The following is a 23,615-nucleotide window of genomic DNA, read 5'->3' as shown; positions in this document are numbered from 1 at the left end:
AGACCAAATGTTGGGGTGTCCTGAGGGTGGGAAGTTCCCTCCTTTCCAAGGCAGCCAAACTAAGCTGCCTCATGCTCCCTGGGACACAGCTACCCCATCCCATCTCACCAGGTACACAGCATCTCGGGCTTCCACGGCTGCCAGATGGCCCAGGGTGGTCTTAGAGGTGGTTATGGAGGATGTTTTCCGATCAAGAATCTTGGTTTGGATGGTGACTTCGGTGGGTTTGATTCCTGGCCACTTCCTACAAACAAAAGTACTTGGCTTCACCATTCCCAGCCTAGCCACCACCCCTGTTGCAAGAGTTCAACAACTGTCATGGTTTTAAATATCTGAATTAAAAGAAAAAGAAAAGTCTGACTGAGGATTTCACATTGTGCTTCTTTAAGTTCTCTGTTTCAATTCTGTGTGGTCTTGGGTCCTGTGTGGGGAAGGAACGCTACATCTCCAGTGACTCCCCTTTCCTGGGCCTCAGATTCCTCCTCAGTATGCCAGCCAGGTGGCCATCTGCGGTTCCTGGCCCACTTATTATGCTGTAAAGGCCACTGCTGAGACATGTTCTCGGGGCAAAGGGGACGGGCACTTTAACAGCTCATGTCACACACAACAGTCAGCTGGAGTGGTTCATGGTGCCAGCAGCAACCTGGGAATGTCCCTGCCCCTGGGGCAGGCCTCCCTCTGTGGGATACTTTAGTGGCTGTTGAACTCTCAGTATGTGTCATGGGCACTCATGGACAACCTCATCATATTATCGTTGGGGTGTCCAACTGGGGCCCAGGTCCGTAAGGTAGACTGGAGTGGGCTGAGAGAGAGAGAGAGGGGGGGGGGGGCAGACTCAAGGCCCCATGTCTGGAAACATGTGTCTTATATGCTGAGCTGTGAGGCAGTCTCTTCCCTATATGAACCTGATTGAAGACCTCACCCCCTTTGCTCCCATTGGTTATTTTAGAATACCAAGCCTGTGGTGGGAGTCATCATGGTAATGGGACACTCTAAACAGGGACATGATGACTCATCTCCCTGTCTTGTCCTCCAGGAGTATTTTTCTTGTACCCTGCCTCCGCCATTTTGGTGTCTTTGAACTCCTACCAAACAGTCTAATTTTCTCTTCATGAAGCCACGTGAGGTATACTGCCATGCTCATTTCACAGAGGAATGAGGTTCAGAACACAATGCCTTTCCAAGGTTAGCAGGTCTCTCCAAGTTCCCAGCTGGTGCCCCTAATCACTCCGCTGCCCAGCTCCCAGCAGATTCAGCCATTTATGGTGCCACCTGCTGTCCTGGGCTCTCACCTGCTCCCTCGTTCAATCAGGGGCTTCTCACTCTCTTCCTCCAAGGACATCCTGGCCAGTTTCCTCCGGATGAGGATTGATGTTTTCTGCTTGCAGGGCTCGGTCCCTGGCAGGAAAGAGATGGGTTACTAACCATTGGCTCTCCAACAGCATGAGACCAAGGGGTCTCCTCCCTCGATATTTAGAGATAGGAGGGCTCACTCTCTACTTCCCCACCTGGAGTGACAGGCAGAGCTGCCTAAACAGAGAAACTAAGTCCACCAGATATGCAGCTGAGTAGAGTGGCAGTGGCAGCGGTCATTGCAAGAGGAGTCTGGGGAGCTGTTTGGACAGTTTCAGCTCCAAATCCCTAAGTTGGATGCTCTGACTATCCTGCAGCTTCCAAGAGTTCCAAAATATGCTTTGCAATGCCTTCTTTGACTTATGCTAGCTCATAAGAGCTGTGAACTAAGCACTTACCCCCAGAAAGAACACATTCAAGGTTGTCCATTAAATGTTTGGCTCACTTTGGATGTGCATTCTTTTTTTTTTTTTTGGTGGTGCTGGGGATTGAACCCAGGGCCTCATACATGCAAGGCAAGCATTTTACCACTGAGCTAAATCTCCAGCCCCTGGATGTGCATTCTTGACAGGGAGAGAAGGCTGTGTGTGTGGAGGGGGTGGGAACCTGGGCGGTGGGGAGAGAGAGAGTGCTGGCAGGTGGGCACCTCTTTAACCTGCACCTTCATCTGCCATGGTAACAGGTCTATGCCTGGCCACCCAAGTCAAAATGCTTAGATAAGAGCAGGCAAGCGCCTCCTGGGGGCCTGGTGCAGGGTTTTTGTCCAGCTCTGTGGTACTGTGCAAGGTGCCACTAGGGGGTCTGCTGCCAGCTCATCTGCCTGTTCTCCATGGGGCTTCAACCTCAGTGTCTCTGTGGGTCCTTGCCTTCCCCAGTGAGGCTCACCCTTGATATTGAAAAGTGGCCTGCACCTCAAAAATGCTGTATATGTTTTGACCCAGAAAATGTAACCCAAGAGTCTGTCACTCCATCAGAGTCCTGCCACTGTACAGGGGTTTTCTTTAGAACAATTACAGCAATGAAAAATTGTATGTTCCACAGCAGCAGATGAATTAGTCCACGATGATGCTTAGTAAATCACAGTGCGCAGTAACCCAACATGCTGAAGCAGAAGAGCAGGGATTGCCTGGCCAAGGTCCACCTGAAGGGACTCAGTCAGGACATCTCATAGGCCTTCTACCCGTCCCCACCCCCATGGAGGAGGGGCCTGGAAGGGTGGACAGCAAGGGCAAAGGGCCCTGATTTCTTCACTTGCTTCTTAATTTTTATGGAATTTCTAACTTTACTGTAGAGAACACTTATTGTCTCTGTAATAATTTTTAAAAATAGAAAGTTGGGTGAGGTGGTGCAAAGCCTATAATCCCAGTGGCTTTCAAGGCTGAGGCAAGAGGATTGCAAGTTCAAAGCCAGCCCCAGCAACTTAGTGAGGCCCTGAGCAACTCAGTGAGACCCTGTCTCTAAGTAAAATTCAGAATAGGGCTGGGGATGGGGCTCAGTGGTCGAGGGCCCCTGGTACCAAAACAAACAAACAAACAAATAAATAAAAAGAAAAAGAATGGATTTAAAGTACAGACTATCAATAAATGGATAACATTTGAGTACATGATTGTAATCTTATCATTATAAAAGTAATATGTACATTACAAAAAGTTTAAACATCGTCACCTAGCATGGGGACTAAAAGAGACGTTAGGAGCCCCCCACTGCCCCACCCTGCAGAGCCTCAGCAGCAGTTCTGTGCCCAGCTCCCAGGCTCTGTCTCTCTCACTCTCTGTGTCTCTCTTACACAGATTTATTTAAACACCTGAGAGTATGCATGTTGATATCATGTATGTTTTTCAAACATGGACTCATACGCATATCCTGGTCCCTCATTTTCTCCCAGAAAGGTCCTCCTGTGGGCCCTGTGGCATTAGCACGTGCAGACCTACTACCCCACCGTCACAGCCTCACAGAGAGCCACCCACCTCCAATCCCCTATGTATGGACACTAGTGCTGTTTCCAATTGTTTTGCCGTCTGAAGAGCGCTGTGATGAATGTTCTTGAATGTGTGTCTTAGGACAAGGGTGAAATATTTTTGTCAGGAAAATTCCTAGAATTGGAACGCTAGGTCAAAGGCATGCACATGCAAGATTTGGCAGGAAGTGACAAGAGTTCTTTAAGAGATCAGTTATCAACGAATGCTCCTACTAAGGGCCCTGTGGTGCCTCTGCTTCTGACCACCCTCCCTGGGCTGGCTAAGCCTCTGGCAGCCTGTTGGTAAGAAACCTATCTCAGTAATGTCCATGTTTGCATTCTTCATCATCAGCGAGGTGGCACGCCTTTTACTGTCACTTGTCATAGGAAATGCGTGTGTTTGTTTCTTGGCTTCTCTAAAAAATGTGACCTGTGAGAGTTCTTTGTACCATGTGGGTAGTTACCCATTCCCTGACTCATGGGTTGTGAGGACTAGTTTTCCAGTTTGAGGTTATCTTTCCCTATTTGACACTTTTCTGTTTTTTGTTTTGGCATGAGAGAAGGGCCAGCTGCTTTCTTCATGGCTTCTGGTTCTCATACTGTGCTTAGAAAAGGTGTCCCTAACCCCCAAAGTATGAAAATACTCCCTGTTAGGGTTTCATTTTTAACATATATTCTTTGATCCATCTGGCATTTGGCCTTTTTAGTCAAAAGTTTATTTTTAATGAAGACAAATGAACACACAAAATCAAACCATTCCCTTGATGGAGAAAATTTTCACCTTGGTGGAGCTGGGAAGGCAGCTTTCCCAGTGCCCATCAGCCTAGCCCTCCCCCTCCCCAGTGCTGGAGATGCAAGGTTGGTGCCCCTTACTTGCAACCTGGATGTCATCGATGGTGATCAGTTCGTCCAGCTGAAGCAGGAACTTCTCGGTGAAGGAGGCCAAGCTCATTATGAAAAAGTGGCCACAACTCCTGGTGACTTCCTGGAGGAAACATGGTGAGTGCAGAGCTGCAGGGAGAAGAACTTCCCTCCCAGGCAGCTGAGGAAGGGCTGGCTGGCTCGGCAGGAGGACCTAGGGAGCCTTGGGGATCCTGCTGCTGAGCCAAGCCTAAAGCCACTGTGCCCACTGTGTCTGAGTTAACTGGTGTCTGAGCAAGAAGGCTTCCCTCAAGAGGTGCTTGGGCTTGAGGATAAGAAATGATTCAGAAATGACTGAGACACATATAGACAATTCACTGAAGAAGAAATAAAACTAGACATGGATCGTGAATCATGAAAAAAAAATACTGTTACTAATTTTATAAATAATTAATTCAGAAACCAAAGAAAGGCAAAGTGAAACACCCAGGAATGACATTTCACCTACAAAACCCACCCACTTTCATGCCTGCTCTGGCCCACATGCCAACCAAGGGCCATGCTCCGCACCGGCTGTTGCTGACCATTAGCACCATCTTCCTGGAGGTTGGTGTGGCCCTCAGCACCTGGACTGGAGAGTCAAGGGCACCACTGACCTCAAGATTATCCTTGTGCTTCTTGATTACATGGTCCAGCTCTTCCTGTCTTTTTTCTTCTAGTATGTGTAGAGACTCCATTATTTGGTAATGTGCAGGGTGTCCAATATTTGGATTGAGCTTCTGGGCATTCCTATCCTTTGATCAAACAATTCAGAATTCATCAGGGCTTTTGACCCAGACTTGAAGTCAGGACCAAGAAGTCACTGGCCTATGTCTTCTGTCAATTAAGGCCATGGGAAGACAAATGTGTACTACAATCTGGGTGTATGAGGGGCCATGGGTGGGCAGAGGAGCCAGTGTCAGAGAGGTCAAGATGGGAGCATGAATGAAGCCATGAAGAGAGGGTGAGTTGAGCATCCCCCAGCAGAGTCAAGGCTTGAGTCCAATACAGTCAGCACCAATCCTGTCCCATGGCTCCAAGGACAGTGTGGAGAGCCATTGTTGATCTTAAAGACCATGGTTCCACCAAGCCCAGCAGACCCCGCCCCCCGACCTTTACTCCAACACAGAATTTACTGAACACCTTCCATGAAGAAGTTGTTGACTCAATTCTTATTTTTTTCAATGCCTTCTGCCCCTCGGCCCCCATCCAATAATCCCAAACCTAGCTCACCTCCTTTCCTTGGGCTTGACCCTGCCTGTGACTTGCCTCCATTTTGAACTCCCAGCATTCCTGATTCTGGAACAGGACTGGTTGGTCCTAGGATCCTTACCTTCCTTTTGTCTAACTGCTCTTTCTGCTCCTCAAATTGTTTCTGGATCTTTTCCACAGAGGTGCAAAACTTTTTCCAGTGCTGCTCCTTGAAGTCCTCTGTCACCAGCCAACACACATGGGGCAGCAGCTCCTCAAATCTCCTCATCTGGACTCGTAATTCTGCAGGAATTGGGAATAGAGGGTCAGGGGAGGGGACACCATAGAACCAAGTGGCTGAGGTGATCTTTTTCTACAAAGGCCCAAAGCAGCTTCCCAAAGGGAAAACCTTGGTCTCCAATGTGGTCGTGCAGTCAAGGTAATACAGAAAATACTAGTAAGACAAGTTCAAAGGACTCTCCTCTATATTCCTTGGACTTCTCAACCCATTTAAAATGCATTGTCTTTCATCCATCTGGCAAGTTCTCATCCATCATGTCTTCAAATGTCTCCTTGACCCCGGGCTCCTCCCTCTCTTTCTGTACCTCAAAACAGCCCATGTCACACCTCCTCTGTCATTCACATCTCTTCACCTCTTCCCCTTTCCTCATCTCTTTGTCTTTCTGTGTAGCATTCTGGGTATTTTCTTTGGTTCTACCTTCCAGTCACCAATTTTACTTTCAGCTCTATGTAACCTGGCGGCAAAATCATTTACAAGTATAAAATTTCAACTTGAAATTTTTCCTTTTTAAAAGTTCTATTTGATTCACTTTTATATTTACTCAGTTAATAGTCTCTTGCTCTTTGCTCGTTTGCAATTCCCTCTTTTACTTAACTCTAATAATTGCATTATTTTATATCCTGTGTTTGATATGTACAATAACTTAAGTTTCTGCTGGCCTCCTGTGTTTCCTGCTCAAGGACCCTGTGTTTGTGTGGGTTTTGTTATTTTTGTTTGTTCATCATGGTGAGCTCTTATTCTGGGAATTTTAGTTGTGGGAATCCTGAGGCCTGAGTTGAAGGTAGATTTTCTAGAGAGGATTTGAGGAGTCTCAACCAAGCAAATTCTAGATATATCAACTCAAACTCAATTTGATTCTAAGATAAAGTTAAGATCCTTTGGATGATCCGCAAAGACAACATTGAATTCATGTTTAAATAAGCATGAATACAGGTTTAGAAGCCATATAAGGACTGGCACAGTTCTGGATTTCCACAGGTGGTTTTTTGGTTTTGGTTTTCCTTTTTCTTCACCAGTACCAAGGATTTTTAAAAAAATTTCTTTGTAGTTGTAGATGGACAGAATGCCTTTATTTTATTTGTTTATTATTATGTGGTGCTGAGGATCAAACCCACTGCCTCACACATGCTAGGCAAGCCTCTGCTGCTGAGCTATAGACCCAATCCCAGTACCAAGGATTTTGATAATGCAATCTCTTTCTAGTTGCTAGAAGAAGGGATTGGTTTGTCTCATTCACTGTATTCTGCAGGTGGAGCCCTGTGCAGTTCCAGTTTTACATGGTACTTTCCTCCTTGGGTAGTCTGTGGATTTGTCTCCTGTTCCTAATGCCCTAGAGGTCATGAAAATGCTCAAGTTTTCCTGGGAGTCATCAAATGCTTTAAGGCAGTGAACAGAATTACTGCTCAATTATCAAGCAGAGTTCTTATTTCCATTCATTTTTTGGCTTTTGTGTTTCTTACTTTACAACTAGCTCATTTGTGTGTGTCTTACTTTACATTTGTGCATTTGTCCCCCAAATATTTTATCTAGCATTTGACACATTTTCAGTGAGAGAACGTGGTGTAGGATGGGATCTTGAAGAATTCACTTGGGGAAAGTCTGAGTGGAGAAACAAAATACTGTCTGTAGTTTTCAATTCCAGTGATTCTACAAGCACAGTGATGAGGGCTCCCATAGATCACTCCCTATACATGGTAAATCCATGCAAGGGATTAATCCTCAAAAAGTTCTTTCACAGTGGGTGCTGTTACTATCTCCAGCTTTCAGATAAGGGAACTGAAGCTAAGAGAAGTGAGATCACTTGGCCAAAGTAGCACAGCTAGGAGATGGCAGTGCTGGGTCTCAGTTATCCTGTCTTCCTACCCACACTGCCTCTGGAATGACACAGCAAAGCAAAACAAATGAGGTAGATCTGTACAGTGAAATATCATTAAAAGTGACAAAGGGAAGTATTGATACAATTTACAACATGTGTGAACCTTGGAAATACCACAAAAACTGAAAGAAGCCAGTCACAAAGAAGCTCATTTGGGCCCATTTACATGAAAGTACAGGAAGAGGAACTCCACAGAGACAGAAAATGAACCAGGCGTGGGAGCACATACCTGTAATCCCAGTGATTTAGGAGATTGAGGGTGGAGGATTGCAAGTTCAAGGCCAGCCTCAGCAATTTAATGAAGCCCTAAACAACTTAGTAAGACCCTATCTCCAAATTAAAAAAAATGGCTGGGGATATAGCTCAGTGGTAAAGCACCTCTGGGTTCAATACCCAGCACACCAAATAGGTAAATAAAGAAAGCAAAGGGAAAAAAAGAAAGTGAATTGTTGATGGCTTAGGGACTCAAGAGGGGATGGGCTGATGAGGGTTCTGAGATAGTGGTGGTGACAATTGCCAACTCTGTAAGTAAACCAAACACCATTGAATCATACACTTCATGGAAAAATTGTACTGGTAAGGAAATATACCCTAAAGCTGTCAAAAATGAGGGCAGAAGGGAGGAGGAGAATCAAGATGGCGGATTAGAGGAAGGCTGAATTCCTAGTTGTTTCATGGCTTAGGATTCAAGCAGCAGGAGTCCTCCTTCTCAGCAAGGTGGGTAAAAAAGGGATTTCTCTAAAATTCAATATTGGACAGTCAGGATATCTTAGAGACTCAGATATTTGTGTATTAAACAAAGAAGAAAGGCAACATTGGAGCCCCACTGGTTGAGACAGGCAGCAGTAGCAGCACTGGTTCACTGTGAGAAATAGAAAGTCTGGAGGTCCATTTTAAAAATATGGCATTTAGCTTTAAATGTAAAATTAGGATGTAAGAAAAGCAGCAGTAGAGGAGAACAGAATGGAAAGTTACAAGCAGTTAATGCCAGAGTGTGAAGAATTCACAGTCCCTTGACAAACAGGAAGTGAGAGGGAAGGGGCCAGCCTGTTCAACAGAGATAAACTGCAGCATGGGCCAGGATGCACTCACTCCCCCAAAGGGCCCTCCCTTCACAGGAGAACAAAGGGAGACGGGGACAACTAAAGGTATGTTTCTTTAAATAACCCAATAAGAGACGATATGACCTAGGTGACTATATAGGAGACAACAAAACCTAGGAAAGACTCCCTTAGTACTCAGCCAATGAGGGATGAGGGACAGGCGGAGGAAGGGACACTGTGTACTAGGGTATAAAATGTGATTGTAACTGCTCTGAGTGTGCCTACTCACCCAGACAGTCATCTTGCAAGATTGTCAGTAAAAACCCTCACTACTGCAATATCTCATGTCTCTTCGTCCATTCTTTGGGTTTGGTCAGGTGAACTTATTTCTTACATTCACCATAGAGGGAGGAAAACATGGAGAGAAATACAACAGAAATATTTTGGTATGGAAAAACTTGAGACCAAAAAGCAACCTGAACTTAGCTGATCCAGAAGTTGCACTGTGAACTGGTATTTCAAAAGTGCCCTGTGTTTCTCAACTGGCCATGGAGAGCTGAGGAGGAGCCATCTTGAGGTGGCCATACTGCAGGTCATAGCAAATACTGCTACACTGTCCCAGCAAGTGCCTACCATGTGGCAAGTACCTACCATGTACCTAGCAGAACATGAGGAAAACAGGCACAAAGAAGACTGTACCCAGGAGGATTCAAGATGGAAAAACAAATGAGAGCCCAAACATCAGTGAAACTAATTACGTAAAAAGAGAAACTACTCAAATTGAAGCCTCAGATGGACCCCAGTATAATAATACTGGGTAATTTCAACATACCTATCTCACCATTAGATATATCATCCAGACATAAACTCAGTAAGACTCTTTGGACCTGAAAAATATTATAAATTACGTGAGTTTAACAGATATCTATAGAATATTTCATCCAACAACAGCTGAATACACTTTCTTATAGCTCATGGAAACTTCTCCAAAATAAGCCATATTTTAGGCTACAAAACAACTCTTAACAAATACAAAAATTTGACATAATTCCTTGCATCTTATCAAATTGCAATGGAATAAAATTAGAAATCAACAAAATCCTATAGAAACTTTATAAATACATGGGAATTGAACAGTATACATTTGACTAAAGAATGTTCAGTAGAAAAAAACCAAGGGAGAAACTAAAAATTCTTATATTCAAATGAAAATATATGATATGATACAACATACCAGAACTTCTGGGACACTATGAAAGCAGTTCTAAGAGGAAAGTTTATAGCTATTAGTGCCCACATGAGAAAATCAGAAAGATCCCAAATAAACAACCCAATGATGCATCTTGAGACCCTTGAAAAAGAAGAAACCAATTCCAAAATCAGCATAAGGAAGAAAATAATTAAAATCAGAGCCAAATTCAATGAAATGGAGAATTAAAAAATATAAAGGATCAATGAAGAGTTGGTTCTTTGAAAACGTAAACAAGATTGATAAGTTCTTAGCCAAACCAACTAAAAGAAAGAGAGAAGATCCAAATTAATAAAATTACAAATGAAAAAGGCGAAGTCACAATAGACATCACAGAAATCCAGCAGATCATGACTATTTTGAAAACTTATACTCCAAAAAATTGTATGCCTTCCAACAAAGAAAAGCCCAGGACCAGATGAATTCTCAGGTCAATTCTACCAGCCCTTTAAAGAACTAATGTGAATGCTCCTCAAATTATCCATGAAATAGAAAGGAATGGAACACTACCAAATTTATTCTATGGTGTCAATATTACACTCATATCAAAACCAGACAAGGATACATCAGGGAAAGAAAACTATAGACCAATATCCCTAATGAGTTTACATACAAAAATATTTAATAAAATATCAGCAAATTGTGTTCAACAACATATTACGAAGATTGTATATCAAGACCAAATTGGCTTTATTCCAGAGATGCAAGGATGGTTTAACATACACAGATCAATAAATGTAATTCATCACATAAATAGAATTAAGGGCAAAAATCACTTAGTCATATTAGCTGTCAAATCAGCAAAACTAGTTAACCATTGTATCAATAGATGTAGAGAAGGCATTTGACAAAATTAAACACCCATTCATGATAAAAACACTGAAGAAACTAGGGATAAAAGAAGCCTACCTCAACATCATAAAGGCTATATATAAAAAACCCAAAGCCAAGCTCATAGTAAATGGGGAAAATCTGAAAGCATTTCCTGTAAAATCTAGAACAAGACAAGGATATTTATTCTCACCACTCCTACTTAATATAATGCTAGAAATTTTAGCTAGAGAAATTACGCAAGGAAAGGAAATAAAAATGATAAAATCAGGAAAGGAAGAAGTCAAGATACCACTGTTTGCAGATGATATGATCCTTAACTTAGAAGATCAAAAAAAATTCCACCAAAAAATTGCTAGAACTAATAAACAAATTTGGCAGAGTAGCAGGCTACAAAATCAACATAAAAAAATCAATAGCTTTCCTACCAACAAAAAAAATCTGCTGAGGAAGAAATGAGGAAAACAGTTTCATTCACAATAATCTAAAAAAACCAACCAAACAACTACAAAAAAATAAAAAACTAGAAATAAATCTAGCCAAGGAGATAAAAGATCTCTGCAATGAAAACTATAGAATATTGAAAAAAGAAATTGAAGAAGACTTCAGAATATGGAAAGACTTCCCATGTTCATGGATAGGCAGAATTAACATTGTTAAAATGATCATGCTACCAAAGCAATATATAGATTCTATGTAATCACCATCAAAATACCAATGACATTCTTCACAGAACTAGAAAAAACAATTCTAAAATTCATTTGGAAGAATAAAACACCTAAAATAGTCGAAGCAATTCTAAGCCAAAAATGCAATGCTGGGGGCATCACAATCCCTGACTTCAAATTATACTACAGTGCTATAGCACAAAAACTGCATGGTACTGGCATAAAATTGGACACGAAGACCAATGATAGAATAGAAGACACAGAGACAAACTTATACACTAACAGTCATGTGATCCTTGACAAAGGTGTCCCAACTACACTTTGGAGAAAAAACAACCTTTTAAACAAATGATGCTGGGAAAACTAGTTAACCATATGAAGAGAATGAAATTAGACCCTTATCTCTCACCCTGCATGAAAATCAATTCAAAACGGACCAAAGACCTAGGAATTAGGCCAAAAACTATGCAATTCCTAGAAGAAAACATAGGGTCAACATTCCAGCATATAGACACAGGCAAGGACTTCCTCAGTAGGGGAAGTAGCTTCCCTAAAGCTTAGGAAATAATTCCAAGAGCTAGTAAATGGGATGGCATCTAATTAAAAAGTTTCTGCACAGCAAAGGAAACAAAAAAATAAAGAGAGAAATTACAGAATGGGAGAAAATCTTTGCTAACTACAATCTTCTGATATTTATAACTAGAATTTGTAAAAAAAACTCATAAAAACTTAACATCCAAACCCAAACAACTAATTAATAAATGGGCAAATAAATCAGACACTTCTCAAAAACAACAACAACAACAACAACAACATACAAATGGCCAATACACACGTGAAAAAATGTTCAACATCATTAACAATTAGAGAAATGCAAATTGAAACTACACTGAGAGTTCATCTCATGCCACTCAGAATGACAGTCATAAAGAATACAAATAATAATAATACATCTTAGACAGAATATGGAGAAAAAAGAACACTTTTACACTGTTGATGGAATTGTAAATTAGTACAACCACTATGGAAATCAGTATGAAGGTGCCTCAAAAGACTAGGCATGAAACCACCCTATGACCTGCTACACCATTCCTTGATATTTATCCTAAAGAATCAAAGTCATCTTACTACAGTGATACACGCATACCCATGTTTATAGCAGCACATCTCAAAATAGCCAAACTAGGGAACCAGTATAGGTGTCTTTCAGCAGACGAATGAATAAAGAAAATGTGGTATAGATACATATGAAATTTTACTCAGACCTAAAGAAAAAGGAAATTATGTCATTTGCAAGAAAATGAATGGAACTAAAGACCTTATGTTAAGCAAAATGATCCAAACTTGAAAGGTCAGGGTTGTATGTTTTCTCTCATGTGTGAAAGCTAGAGAGGAAAAAAGGGGAAGAAAGGTGGGGAGTGGTGCAGGGATCTTATAGAAATCAAAGGGAAATCAGTACAGGAAAGGTACCCTGGGGTGGGAGAAGGGAGGGAGGGAGGAAATGTTGGGGGGCCATATTGGTCAAATTATATTGTCAATTGTAACAACAAATCACATCAATATGTACAACTATAATGTACCAATAAAAATGTAGAAACAGAAAAAAAAATAAAATGTGGAAGGAACAAAGTATTTTTTAGTGGTTAAAAAAAATTACCATCCTTCTATAGAAAAACGATTCTTTTTTTTTTTTTTTTTTTTTTTTTTAGCGTTGTTTTACTCCAGTTAAATCTGATCATTGTTTCCACCTAATTCTAAGAGGCTGGCTTCCACAGGAGGCTCCTCTTCTGCCTGGTGACCTCCAAGTGAGAGGGGCCAGGGCCAAGGACCAGCCCCCAACCCCAGTATGTGGGTGTCATACCCAGGTCCAGCCTGCCCACCCTTCGCCCACACGCACCCATGAGGCAGGAGTTGTGGTACTCATTCGTCTGGCTCTGGTACTCCAGGATCTTCCTGCCAATGCTGTCGGCACACTGGTCGAAGGTTTCATACATGCAGTCAGGCCTGGTGACTGGGTGCCTCTCTTTGCGGTAATATTCCTGCCAGAGAAAGGTGACCATGCGTGGGCGAGGACCCTCCCTGTGGGACTCTGGTCCTGGCTCTTCCATCAGTCAGCCCACCCTCATCTCCACATCTCCTAGTTGTGCTTTCCCTCTGCCCCCTTCACTTCCTCTGTATCCCAAAGTGTGACTCGAGGCCATAACTGTACCTTATTACTTCCTGAGTAAATGGCAAGATCCTGTTTGTCATTCAAGACCCAAATCAATGGAGTCTCAGGTTGTGACTGAGTTGGGAACTTACTAGAAGCACCCAGCTGGGTCCTGACTGTGGGCCACAGAGAGGGATGAGCCAGAGGCCCTGCCCTTCACCACTCCCTGCCCCATGGGGGACAGCCAAGATAAAACACAGGCACACTGTGTGGGTTTATGGGAGCAGGGGCCAGCTCCTAGTGCTTCCCTGGCTCCCTGAGCCCAGCCATGTCCACTGGACTCCTGCTAGGTGGTAGGCACCTAAGGGACAGAGGCGGGGCATGTTTCTCTTGGCATACCCAGTGCCTGACATGCAGGTGGTGTCTAAGAAATGTTTGGTGACTAATTAAGTAAATAAATGCCAAATAAAGGAAATTTGTCTTCCAGAAAATGGGCCTGGGTGGGGGTCGGACACAGGAGGTTACAGAAGCTGGGGAGGTCAAGAGGAGGGTGAAATCCTCTCAGCATTTTCCCCTGAGTTCCTGTGATCAGCAGACTGCAAAAGGCAAAGGCAGCTGGGGACACGCTTCCTGGATGGGCACCAGCTAGTGAGCAGTGGCCCTCACCTCCACAACGGTCAGCAGATAGTGGTTGCTCTCCCAGAGAAGGGTCAGGATGATCCCTTTAAAATGCCTGCAACACATAGAGGCAGACCCCTGAGGTTCCTTGTCTAAAGATACCAACATGGATGAACCAAATCAGCATAGCATTTGGAGTGCTCTGTTTGGGCCCTGGGCCTCCTTGCAATTAATTCATCACTACTGCCCTGGGAACTTCTCCTCCTGATTCCTCTCCAAGAGCACCTGCATGTTTCTTCTTGGTCATATTTGTTCCTGTTCTTTCTCAGATCCCAGGTCAGTGCCAGTTCCTAACCCGAGTGCTAATACTTTGAGAGTGTGCTTCAGTTCTGTAGGTGGATTCAGGATTGATTTGTTTGTCTGGCTGATTGAATTCCATCTCTCCCAGCAGACTGGGAATTCTACTAGGCATTTAAAATACGAATTGAGAGGTTATTAGGCAGAAAAAGCTCAGTATCTGAGGTTCCTACATTAGCAAGCCACAACCCAACTCAGTAAGAATAGTCATACATAGTCTAGAAAAATAAAATCTAAGTTTAATCAGTCAGAAATAGCCAACTCATTTCTGGTGGGGGAATGATCAAGTTTAGCTAATCAAATATTTTCTTTGCCTTGCCTCCTGTAAAAGCTTTCCCCTGCCACCCACCTTGGTGGAGCCCTGAACCACTTGGCAGTCTGATGCTGCCCGATTTGTGCATCGCTGTCTGTTCAAATAAACCTGTTAATATTTTAATGAGTCTGAGTTTATCTTTTGATAGAGAACATGGACTGTGGTTTTCTGTCTCTGTTGACCATGGAATCCCAGTGCAAGGGCAGTGCCTGCACCTGTCAGGGCCTCAGTATTGCTTGAAAGAAGAAAGAATGATGACTTACAGATAATAATCAAATGACCAGGACTTCCTGTAGGACCAAACGTTGACCTGCTCTCTCTAGTCACTAGGCCCACGTGTGTACACCAGGGCTTTATAAGCAAATTTTCACAGACCCAATGGATGTTAAGTGAGATAAAGGATGGATGCACTAGAATTACACGTAACTGCAGGTCACTAATGTTTCTCATCTGTATAAAGTGTCATAGTGACACGTATGAATATATCACTGCCAATTTCTACAATATAAGTATATAGGTAATTTGATCTTTCATTTTAAAATCCACTCATGATACTTAAGAAAATTAGAAATATATCGAAAAACAAGGGGAAAATCCATCCCAACATTTTAGTGAATTTCCTTCAGCTGATTTCATTTAAAATCAGTCCTAATTGGGTTTATGAGTGTTTCAAATTCTGTTCTGTTCACTTATTGAACAGTAAGTGTCCCCATTCTGTGAAATCATCTTAAGAGGCTGTGGAACACCACCAAGTATATATGCATCACAGTTTGCAATCCTCTAATTTTGACATTTTAGGTCTCCCCCCTTTTTCAATTGGCATAAAAAAATGCTGCATGGGGGCTGGGTTGTGGCTCAGTGGTAGAGTAGTTGCCTAGTATGTGCAAGGCACTGGGTTCGATTCTCAGCACCACAAATAAATAAACAGAATCAAGTCCATTGACAAACTAAAAAAAATACTGCATGAGATATCTTCAGGCAAGAAGTTTCTCCTCATGGTGGAATGATGTCCTTGGGAGAAAGGCCTGAAGATTTGTATAAAGGCAAGACTTAATGGCTTCCGTTAGACTTTGCCAAATTGATTTCTAGAAAGATACTGTGCCGTTGACTCCCTACCCTCAGTGCAAGGGAAGAACCACTCTACCCCCTGGCAGCTTCCACAAAAATCCATTTGTGTACTGGCAACTCTAGGTGATGTGCGGGGATGTGTGAGGACTTGCTTCCCTTTCATTGCTTAGCATCCCAGTGAGGCTGTATTGCTTCACGTTTGTTCCTAGTTGTTTCTTCTTTTGGGCCAGGTCTCTTCAAATCTACCCTCATCCCTACTGAATTCTCCCTCTCTTTCTTTGGTACTTAAAATTGAATCCTGGGGTGCTCTACATTCCCAGCGCTTTTTACTTTTTTTTTTTTTTTTTTTTTTTTTTGAGATAGGGTCTCACTAAGATGCTGAGGCTGGCCTAGAACTTGTAATCCTCTTGCCTCAGCCTCCTGAGTCACTGGGATTACAGGCATGTGCCAATATGCCTGGCTCATACTGAGTTCCGGAGGTTTCCTTAGCAATTACTTGGGGGTAGGGGAAGAGGGTGATGTATTTATTTGTTTTTCTTTTTCCTTTGGCAAATTTCCCATATTTTGAGATTTTTATTAGTGCTTCTCAGGGTGCCAATCCTGTGTTTCTAAAGGGAGCCCTGCCTGGGACCCATGGGAACTCACTAGCTCTTATCCACAGCTCTAAGAGGAGGGTTCTCTTCTCCCTACTCTGCGGATGGAAAGACTGAAGCTTGTGGAGAAATCACTTAACCAGGGTCCTAATGTGGGGATACAAACAGGATTAGTCTGATTCTATTTTATGAACAACTGACTATTGTACTAGGACAGGGAAATCTCTCCTTTTTTAGAGACTTAATGAATACTCATTTTTTTCTATTTGACCTATGATTTTTTTTAAATCTTCAGTGTATTTATATTATGGAATGCTATTGGGTCATACATGTACTATGTATGGTACATGTGTCAACTTGGCAGGGTCTTGATGAGGACTGAATGTATTTCCCAAAGTTCATATGCTAGAAACCTAATCCTCAGTGCAATGGTACTGAGAAGTGGGACCATCAAGAGATAGTAGGTCATAAGAGCTCTGCCCTCTGGAATAGATTAATGGTGGCATTGTGGGAGTGGGCTACTTATCATAGGAATGGGTTCCTGAGAAAAGAATTATTTCAGTCCCCTTCCTCTCCTCTCTCACTCCTGCTCCCTATACTCTCTTGCCCTTCCACCTCCTGCCATGGAATGATGCAGTGAGAAGGCCCTCACCAGATCAGGCTCAACCTTGAACTTCCCAACCTCCAGAACTGTAAGAAACAAACCTCTGTTCTTGATAAATTATCCAGTCTCAGGCATTCGGTTAGAGCAAATCAAATGGACCAAGACATATCTCAAGGGCATTATGCTGAGGCCAAAAAGCCATTCTGAAAAGGTCGAATGCTGCATAAATTTACTTATATGATATCCTGTAAAGTGACAAAATTATAGGGATAGAGAACAGATTCCTGGTTCTTGGGGTTGGGACGGTGAGGGGAAGTGGGTCAGGGGTGGTACATGAAGAGAAGCAAGAAAGAGATCTTTGTGCAGATGAAATAATTCTGTGTCTTGATTGTGGTGGTGGGTGCAGGAATCTATACATGTGATCAAATGACAGAGACCTATAAAAGATAGAGAGTCAAGGTTGTAATGGTACAGAAATGTCCTTGGTGTATATGGGCACAGGGCAGCTCTAGCAGCTGACTTGCAGGCAGTTCCTGGGTCACTTGGTGTAGCAGCATCCTTCTTTGCATGATTTGCCAGCTTCAATCCCCTGGGCGAAAGAGCTGACACAGGTGGGCCATGCCATACAGATCATGGGGGATAGAGGCTCCAGTGTGGAGCTTGAATTTCTCTAAGGACTTTTAACTTTCCAAACTTAATAATATGCTGGTTTTTGTTTGAAATGAAGCCGTTGTTTTAATCAATGACAGTAAAGGAAAGGAGAAGAGGTGGGTAGCATTGAAAAAATTGCTAAAAAATACACCGAACCTGAAAGGTGTCTGCTGCCTGGCCACCATAAAATGCTGAGCTGGAAAATGTAAAATTTTGGTGAAATGTCTCTCAGTAAACTTCAGGGAATGGGTTGAGACAAACTGACCTTGACCTTCAACTGGCCCCTCCCCTTCCTCTTCCTTTTTATCGGCCTCCCCCTTCTCTTTCTTATTTTTCTTTTCCTCTGACAAATTAAATGGAATTAAAGGGGACTGTGTCATTACTTACTTGGTTGATGGAGGAGACCTGTCCCCCAGCACCAGGTACTTTCTGTCATTTCTGTTGGGCTTGGAATGCCGGCTGAGGCTGTAGGACAAAGGTGCATGAGTTGTCTGCAGTCTGGGGACAGACAAAAGGCAGGTCTGTGCCTCCGGAGCCCTTCCTGGGGTGCTGGAAGTGCTGGACCAGCCTGTGGGGCAGCCTGGCTCATTTCTGGGGCTGAGCCTTTCAAGGTGATTCTCTACTTTTCAATTGCTCTGAACACAACCTGATTTGGGGGCAAGGCCTTTACCAATAAGGCCTAGGCAAGACCACTAAGAGAGGCAAGGGGCAAAGGGTCGTGGGCCCAGAAATTTGCATCCTCCCTTCCCTGAGGTGAGAACCCAAAGAAAAACAGGTTGAGCCTCACAGTGAGACCTTCAGGTTAGCACATAAATATACGGTATGGCTAGTTACACTTGAGTTTCATATAAGCAACGAGTAATTTTTAGTATATGTAAGGTCCCATGCAATATTTGTGACATACTCATACTGAAAATTAAGTATTATTGATCCGAAATTTAAATTAAGCTCTGCACCCATATGGGCTTTATTTTAAAACCTTTCAGAGACTGAATATACAAATAGATGATGGCTGGATCATATATATATATATATAAAAGGATCTGTCACCCACCCATAGCTGCAGCAACCTGCCCAGGAAATCAGCCCTTTGCCTACAATAAACAGCCCGAAGGTGGTCAGCTGCAAGTCAGAATTGCAGCAAGTCAGGGTGCTATCTCCAGTGACAGCCCAGGAAGCTAAACGATACCTGCTATAACAATAGGCCGCAAGTGGCCAGGACCAAATCTGTACCCAACCAACCACCCAGGACGTCCTGCTTTCTGCTGACAGCTTCTGACTTCTCTATGCCAACAGCCCCCCGCCAGGCACATCCGCAGCCTTCCCTGTTTTACACTGTAAGGCTTCCGGCTCCCCTGGCTGCCCTTGAGTCTGCCATGTTGCACTTGCCGGTGGCCAGTTCCTGCTGTCGCCAGCTCCTCATCAGTAGCCTCTGCTGTGCTCACTTGTTTGGTCTCTGTCCACACATTGCAGACAACATGCAAGTTTATAAAGACTCAGAAATTTGGGTTTGAGGTCAAGGTAAAACTCTCACTTTCTCAAAGCCAAGGATTAGTCAGGGCTTAAAAAAGATCCAAAAATTTGGCTGAGTCACTTGGCTTCTGTTATCCACCTTTCAAAAGTCTGTGTGTGGGAGCTGGTGGTCAGAGACTCAGTCTAATGACCACTACAGGGTCTCATTGACAGGGCACATGACCAAGGTACCAAGGCCTAGCATTCCTGCACCTTTGTAGGAAAACTATGTAGCCATGGCTCTGACTTTCCCTCTTGTTAACTATGACCCTGCATGATGGCAGGGCCAGAATCTGCCCCTGTCCCTTGGACACCTACCACCCAACTCCACACATTTCTCTAGGTTTGAGGTGTGTGGGAGCCATGTCTCCCTCCACAGGGCGAACTCAAGTCTGACCAAAGGCAGTGTCAGGACAGTTTCTGTCCATGCCGGGACACATGGTGTCCCAGAGCATGAGTTCCAGTGGAAGTTCTAAGAGTCTGGGACAATGACAGGGTGGGCTCTGGCCTTTATCTGGGGGCTCAGATGAGGGCCTGAGAAGGGAAGATTCCGGGCAGCTGTGTCCCTACCTTGCGGCTGAGGTGGCACTGGCACTGTGCAAGGACTTCTTTATAAAGTTTTCCTGTCTGCCTTTACCTGTCTGTGACCCTTCTTTCTCACACTGGTGAACTGACTTTATGTCAGGAACTCTGAAACCAAAGGAAATGACATGAGCTTTTCCAAGTGACAAGAGGACAGCTCTGGCAACACCCCAGTCAATCCTCAATAGGTTCCATCATGAGCTCAGGAGTTCAGATGAGGAAATGAGGCTCCCAGGAGAAGCTCCTTATCTGAGGTCTTAGGCTCCCAGGGGTGAGCTCCCATGGGAACCCCCGACTTCAGTAGCCCAAGACAACCCCTGAGGGCTCAGAGCCAGAGGCTGTGGCATAGGCACTCACTGCAGGATCTTCTTGATCACCATCACAGCGGGGTCTTCAATCATGGCCTTCCCTAAGCGGCTTGGCTGTGCAAAGGATTCAGGGGTGACCGGGCCCAACTTGGCCTCCTCCTCTGGGATCTCTGAAATCTGGAAGTCACTCTCCTCCTCTGCGTCGGTCGTGACACTGTCCTGTGGGCCAGTAAAATGGCTGAGTTTGTGGAGACCAGTCCGGGTGCCATGGCGGTAGCAGGCTGATTCACACTGTTGCCACCTTGTCCAAGAGGTGGCTGGAGGCAACTTGGCGGCCCCTGGAGCCTGTTTTCACATCTATCAAATGGTGGCGGTCCCTCCCCTAGAAGGCGCTCATTCATTCACTCGCTCACTCGCTCACTCATGCCTTTAGAAATGCTTTCTGAATGCCTGCTCTCCACAAGGCTCTGCCAGTATCCTGGGGACACAGAAGTGCAAAAGCCACCAAGGCCTTTATGGAGCTTACAGTTTAGGCACACTTAAGACAAATAAATGCTTAGTCAAAATTGGGACCAGTGCTCTGCAGGAAAAGCTCTAGCATCTTCTGTGAGATGGAGTGCGACCTGCATGGCTGCGGCAGAGGTGCCCAGGCGATGTTTTGGAACAAATGGGCGAGGAAGTGAAAGAAGGCAAGGCTGATCCAGGGGCCAGTTCAGAACAAGGGTGGAACCAGTACCCCCAGCGAGCACTCAGTTCTTTTTTTTTTTTAATACCATAAATTTTATTTATTTATTTTTATGTGGTGCTGAGGCTTGAACCCAGGGCCTCACATGTGCTAGGCAAGTGCTCTACCTCTGAGCCCCAGCCCCAGGCCTGCGAGCACTCAGTTCTTCTGTTCTCCATTTTACTCCAAGTCTCCTCTCCCACCAGCCCCCTGAAGGAAGGACCCAGGCTGGACCTTGGAGCCTCTGTCGTGCCAGACACAGTAACAGAGCAAATGGATGGTTAGCACAGTCTGCAGGGTACGTAAAGCTTCCCACAGATGGAAGGGTGGCAGAGCTGGGCAGCGTGAGACCCTGAGGCACTCTGCTCTTGCAGCATTCAGCTCTGTGACCTCCCCTGGCTGATGGCTGGGTGCTCCTTGGGTCAAATCCTCATGGGAGGTGAGCGAAGGCTCGGCCCTCACAGAGCTTCCCGTCTCAGGCAGAGAGCCCCTGTCCTGGAGACCTTGCCACATGCTCTGTGGGCTCATGGGGAAGTGGAAGGTGTTACAGAGCAGGAGACCCCCCCACCCAGATCAGAGGGTGAGAAGATTTTATGGAAAGTGATATCTAGGCGGGGGGAGAGGGTTGGAGGGGACACGGAGGCTGTTCTGTGTATCCTGTTAAAGGGTATGGACTTGACTCTGAGAGCAGGGGAGTGACACAGCAGACCAGCTCTTCTGATGTTTGGTCTGGTTGCAGGTCAGGAAATGGATGATATGGGGATATGAGAGACATATCTAGCCAGATGGGCAAAAGACAGGGGTTTGGATGAGATGGTGGGGTGAGACTGGAGAAGCTGGTAGCTGCTCATGGTGTGGGTTGAAAGGAAGTGGCTGAGGCTGGCATGGGACTGGCCTATGCACAGGCTAACTTGAGGGGCCTGATCGAGACAGGTGGTGATGCCAGGAGGTGAGGGGTCTCCTAAGACACCAGTGCAAGGAAGTGACCTATTTGGTACTGGAACTCTTATCAGACTTCACGGCATGTCACCTTTCCACACCATCCTATAAATCCAGGGGAGGTCTGGGAGGTGTCATTAAGGCCTGTGGGGCTCCTGGGAACCTGGACGACAGCTCACCACCCTACCACCCCATGCCACACCTACCACATAGATGTCCTGAGACATTGACACCATGGCCAGGCTGCAGTTGAGGTACTTAATCCTCTGGCTCAGTTGTTCTTTCCAAGTTCTGACAAAACCCAGGAGGTCTTCGGCGGTTACTGTCTAGAGGGAACACGGGAGACGGCTCTAAGGAGGCAGCCTGCGGAGGGCAGGCGGGTTCCACTGGCACCGCAGGGACAGGGCTGGGCTGGGCTCTCGGGTGGCTGCACTGGGTAGCAAATCCTTTACTGATGGGACCTGGAGAGCTCTGTCCCTGCCATAGGTTCAACTCTGGGCAAGGGATTTAAACTTGCTTGACTCAGTCTCCACCTAAGATAGGGACATCATGGAATGTTCTCTGGGGTGTCCCTTAGCTCTATAGTTCTATGTTTAGAAGGAAACATTTAGTCCAGTTGTAGAAGTGGGCAGGAGGGCAGACTGGCCATCTCCATGGCAACATCTAACAGGCATCCCCCTTGAAGCAGCACCCTGCAGGTGCACAGGGGTGCGCCCTCAGCCATCTTCACCTCACGACATACCCCAGGCCTCCTAGTTACTCCTAATTACTGCTACATAGACGATACTTCTCCATCAACACAGAAACACCTGCACACCCAAGCTCGTTCTTTCCACCTGGCCAGGAAGCTGGATAAACCCCCTTGACACCCTGGTAGGAGAGGAAATGTGAGAGACTAAACCATTTTCTGCAGAGAGGCAGCGCTTGCCCTAAAGAACCCGTGGAAAGGTCGTGGCAGGTTAACCCGTTCTCCCCAGTGGGTGGGCTTATAAGGGAGCCCAGGCAAGCCCTGGGCAAACTACAGGAAGCACTTTGCTCACTTTACTCATCGTGTGGGTTGTGCAGTGCAAGTTAGCTCAGCAGATGTGCAGAAACACGCGTGATTGTTCATAATAGGGTTGAGGTCTTGATAGAAAATAGAGGAACATTTATCCTGCACACTATGCTTGGTGCATCTTTGAACGTTTCTTAAGGCTCATGCATGACTGTGCAAGAATAAGCAGTACAGAGAGAAAAATCAATGTTCTTTCAGTATGAACAACAACAGAACCACAACTCCCAGTCACTGAGATAGAGGAAAAGTGGCAGGAAAGGGTGAGGAGGAAGTCTCCCACTCAGGATCCTGGCATGGGGGCCTCTGGTTCTGGTGGCATCTGGGGGAACTGCCAAGATGAGGTTCCTTGCATGACCAGGGCACATGTGCAATGGGGCACGTGTGGAAGGAGGACAAACGTGGAGGTGTCCAAAGACCTGACCTGCTGATTAGGGACGGAGGGAACCTCAGAACCACACTGGGGCCAAACTTGGCTTCTTTTCAGACTTTTCGTGGCTTAAATAAAGAGAATCAGCTGTGACCAAAAGAAAAATCGAAAGCTCAAATGAAAAGTATTGATGGGAGGGCAGAGTCCTGCTTCTGTCATTCACTTGGGGCGAGGCTGAGTCTTCAGTCTAAAGATGGATGCTTGGTGGCATCCACAGGGGGAGCAGGGCCCACAGAGCCAGACACAGGCTCCCACTGGACTCTGTGCATGTGCCTGGCTGGTCATGGGTGGGGATACCAGCTGAATTCTCTTCTTCTCCTGCCTTGGTTCCATCACAGGGTTGATAG

At 44.9% G+C, this 23,615-nt stretch overlaps 1 protein-coding gene across 1 annotated transcript in view; it reads right to left on the bottom strand.

Annotated features, from left to right (window-relative positions):
• The window catches only part of Ccdc180 (coiled-coil domain containing 180), a 60,950-nt gene that overhangs the window by 1,004 nt on the left and 36,331 nt on the right, over nt 1-23,615 (bottom strand). Inside the window, exons 25-35 of the mRNA XM_077797926.1 lie at nt 21,994-22,109; nt 20,174-20,343; nt 19,805-19,924; nt 18,110-18,187; nt 14,185-14,251; nt 13,267-13,408; nt 5,544-5,704; nt 4,828-4,965; nt 4,184-4,295; nt 1,293-1,398; nt 109-244 (exon numbers count right to left, since the gene is read on the bottom strand). Of these exons, the coding sequence (XP_077654052.1) occupies nt 109-244; nt 1,293-1,398; nt 4,184-4,295; nt 4,828-4,965; nt 5,544-5,704; nt 13,267-13,408; nt 14,185-14,251; nt 18,110-18,187; nt 19,805-19,924; nt 20,174-20,343; nt 21,994-22,109 (1,346 nt within the window). The remainder of the gene's footprint in view (nt 1-108; nt 245-1,292; nt 1,399-4,183; nt 4,296-4,827; nt 4,966-5,543; nt 5,705-13,266; nt 13,409-14,184; nt 14,252-18,109; nt 18,188-19,804; nt 19,925-20,173; nt 20,344-21,993; nt 22,110-23,615) is intronic.

This window comes from Urocitellus parryii, chromosome 4 (genome assembly GCF_045843805.1).
Source record: "Urocitellus parryii isolate mUroPar1 chromosome 4, mUroPar1.hap1, whole genome shotgun sequence".
Lineage (NCBI taxonomy): Eukaryota > Metazoa > Chordata > Mammalia > Rodentia > Sciuridae > Urocitellus > Urocitellus parryii.
This window is presented reverse-complemented; position numbering and strand designations above follow the sequence as displayed.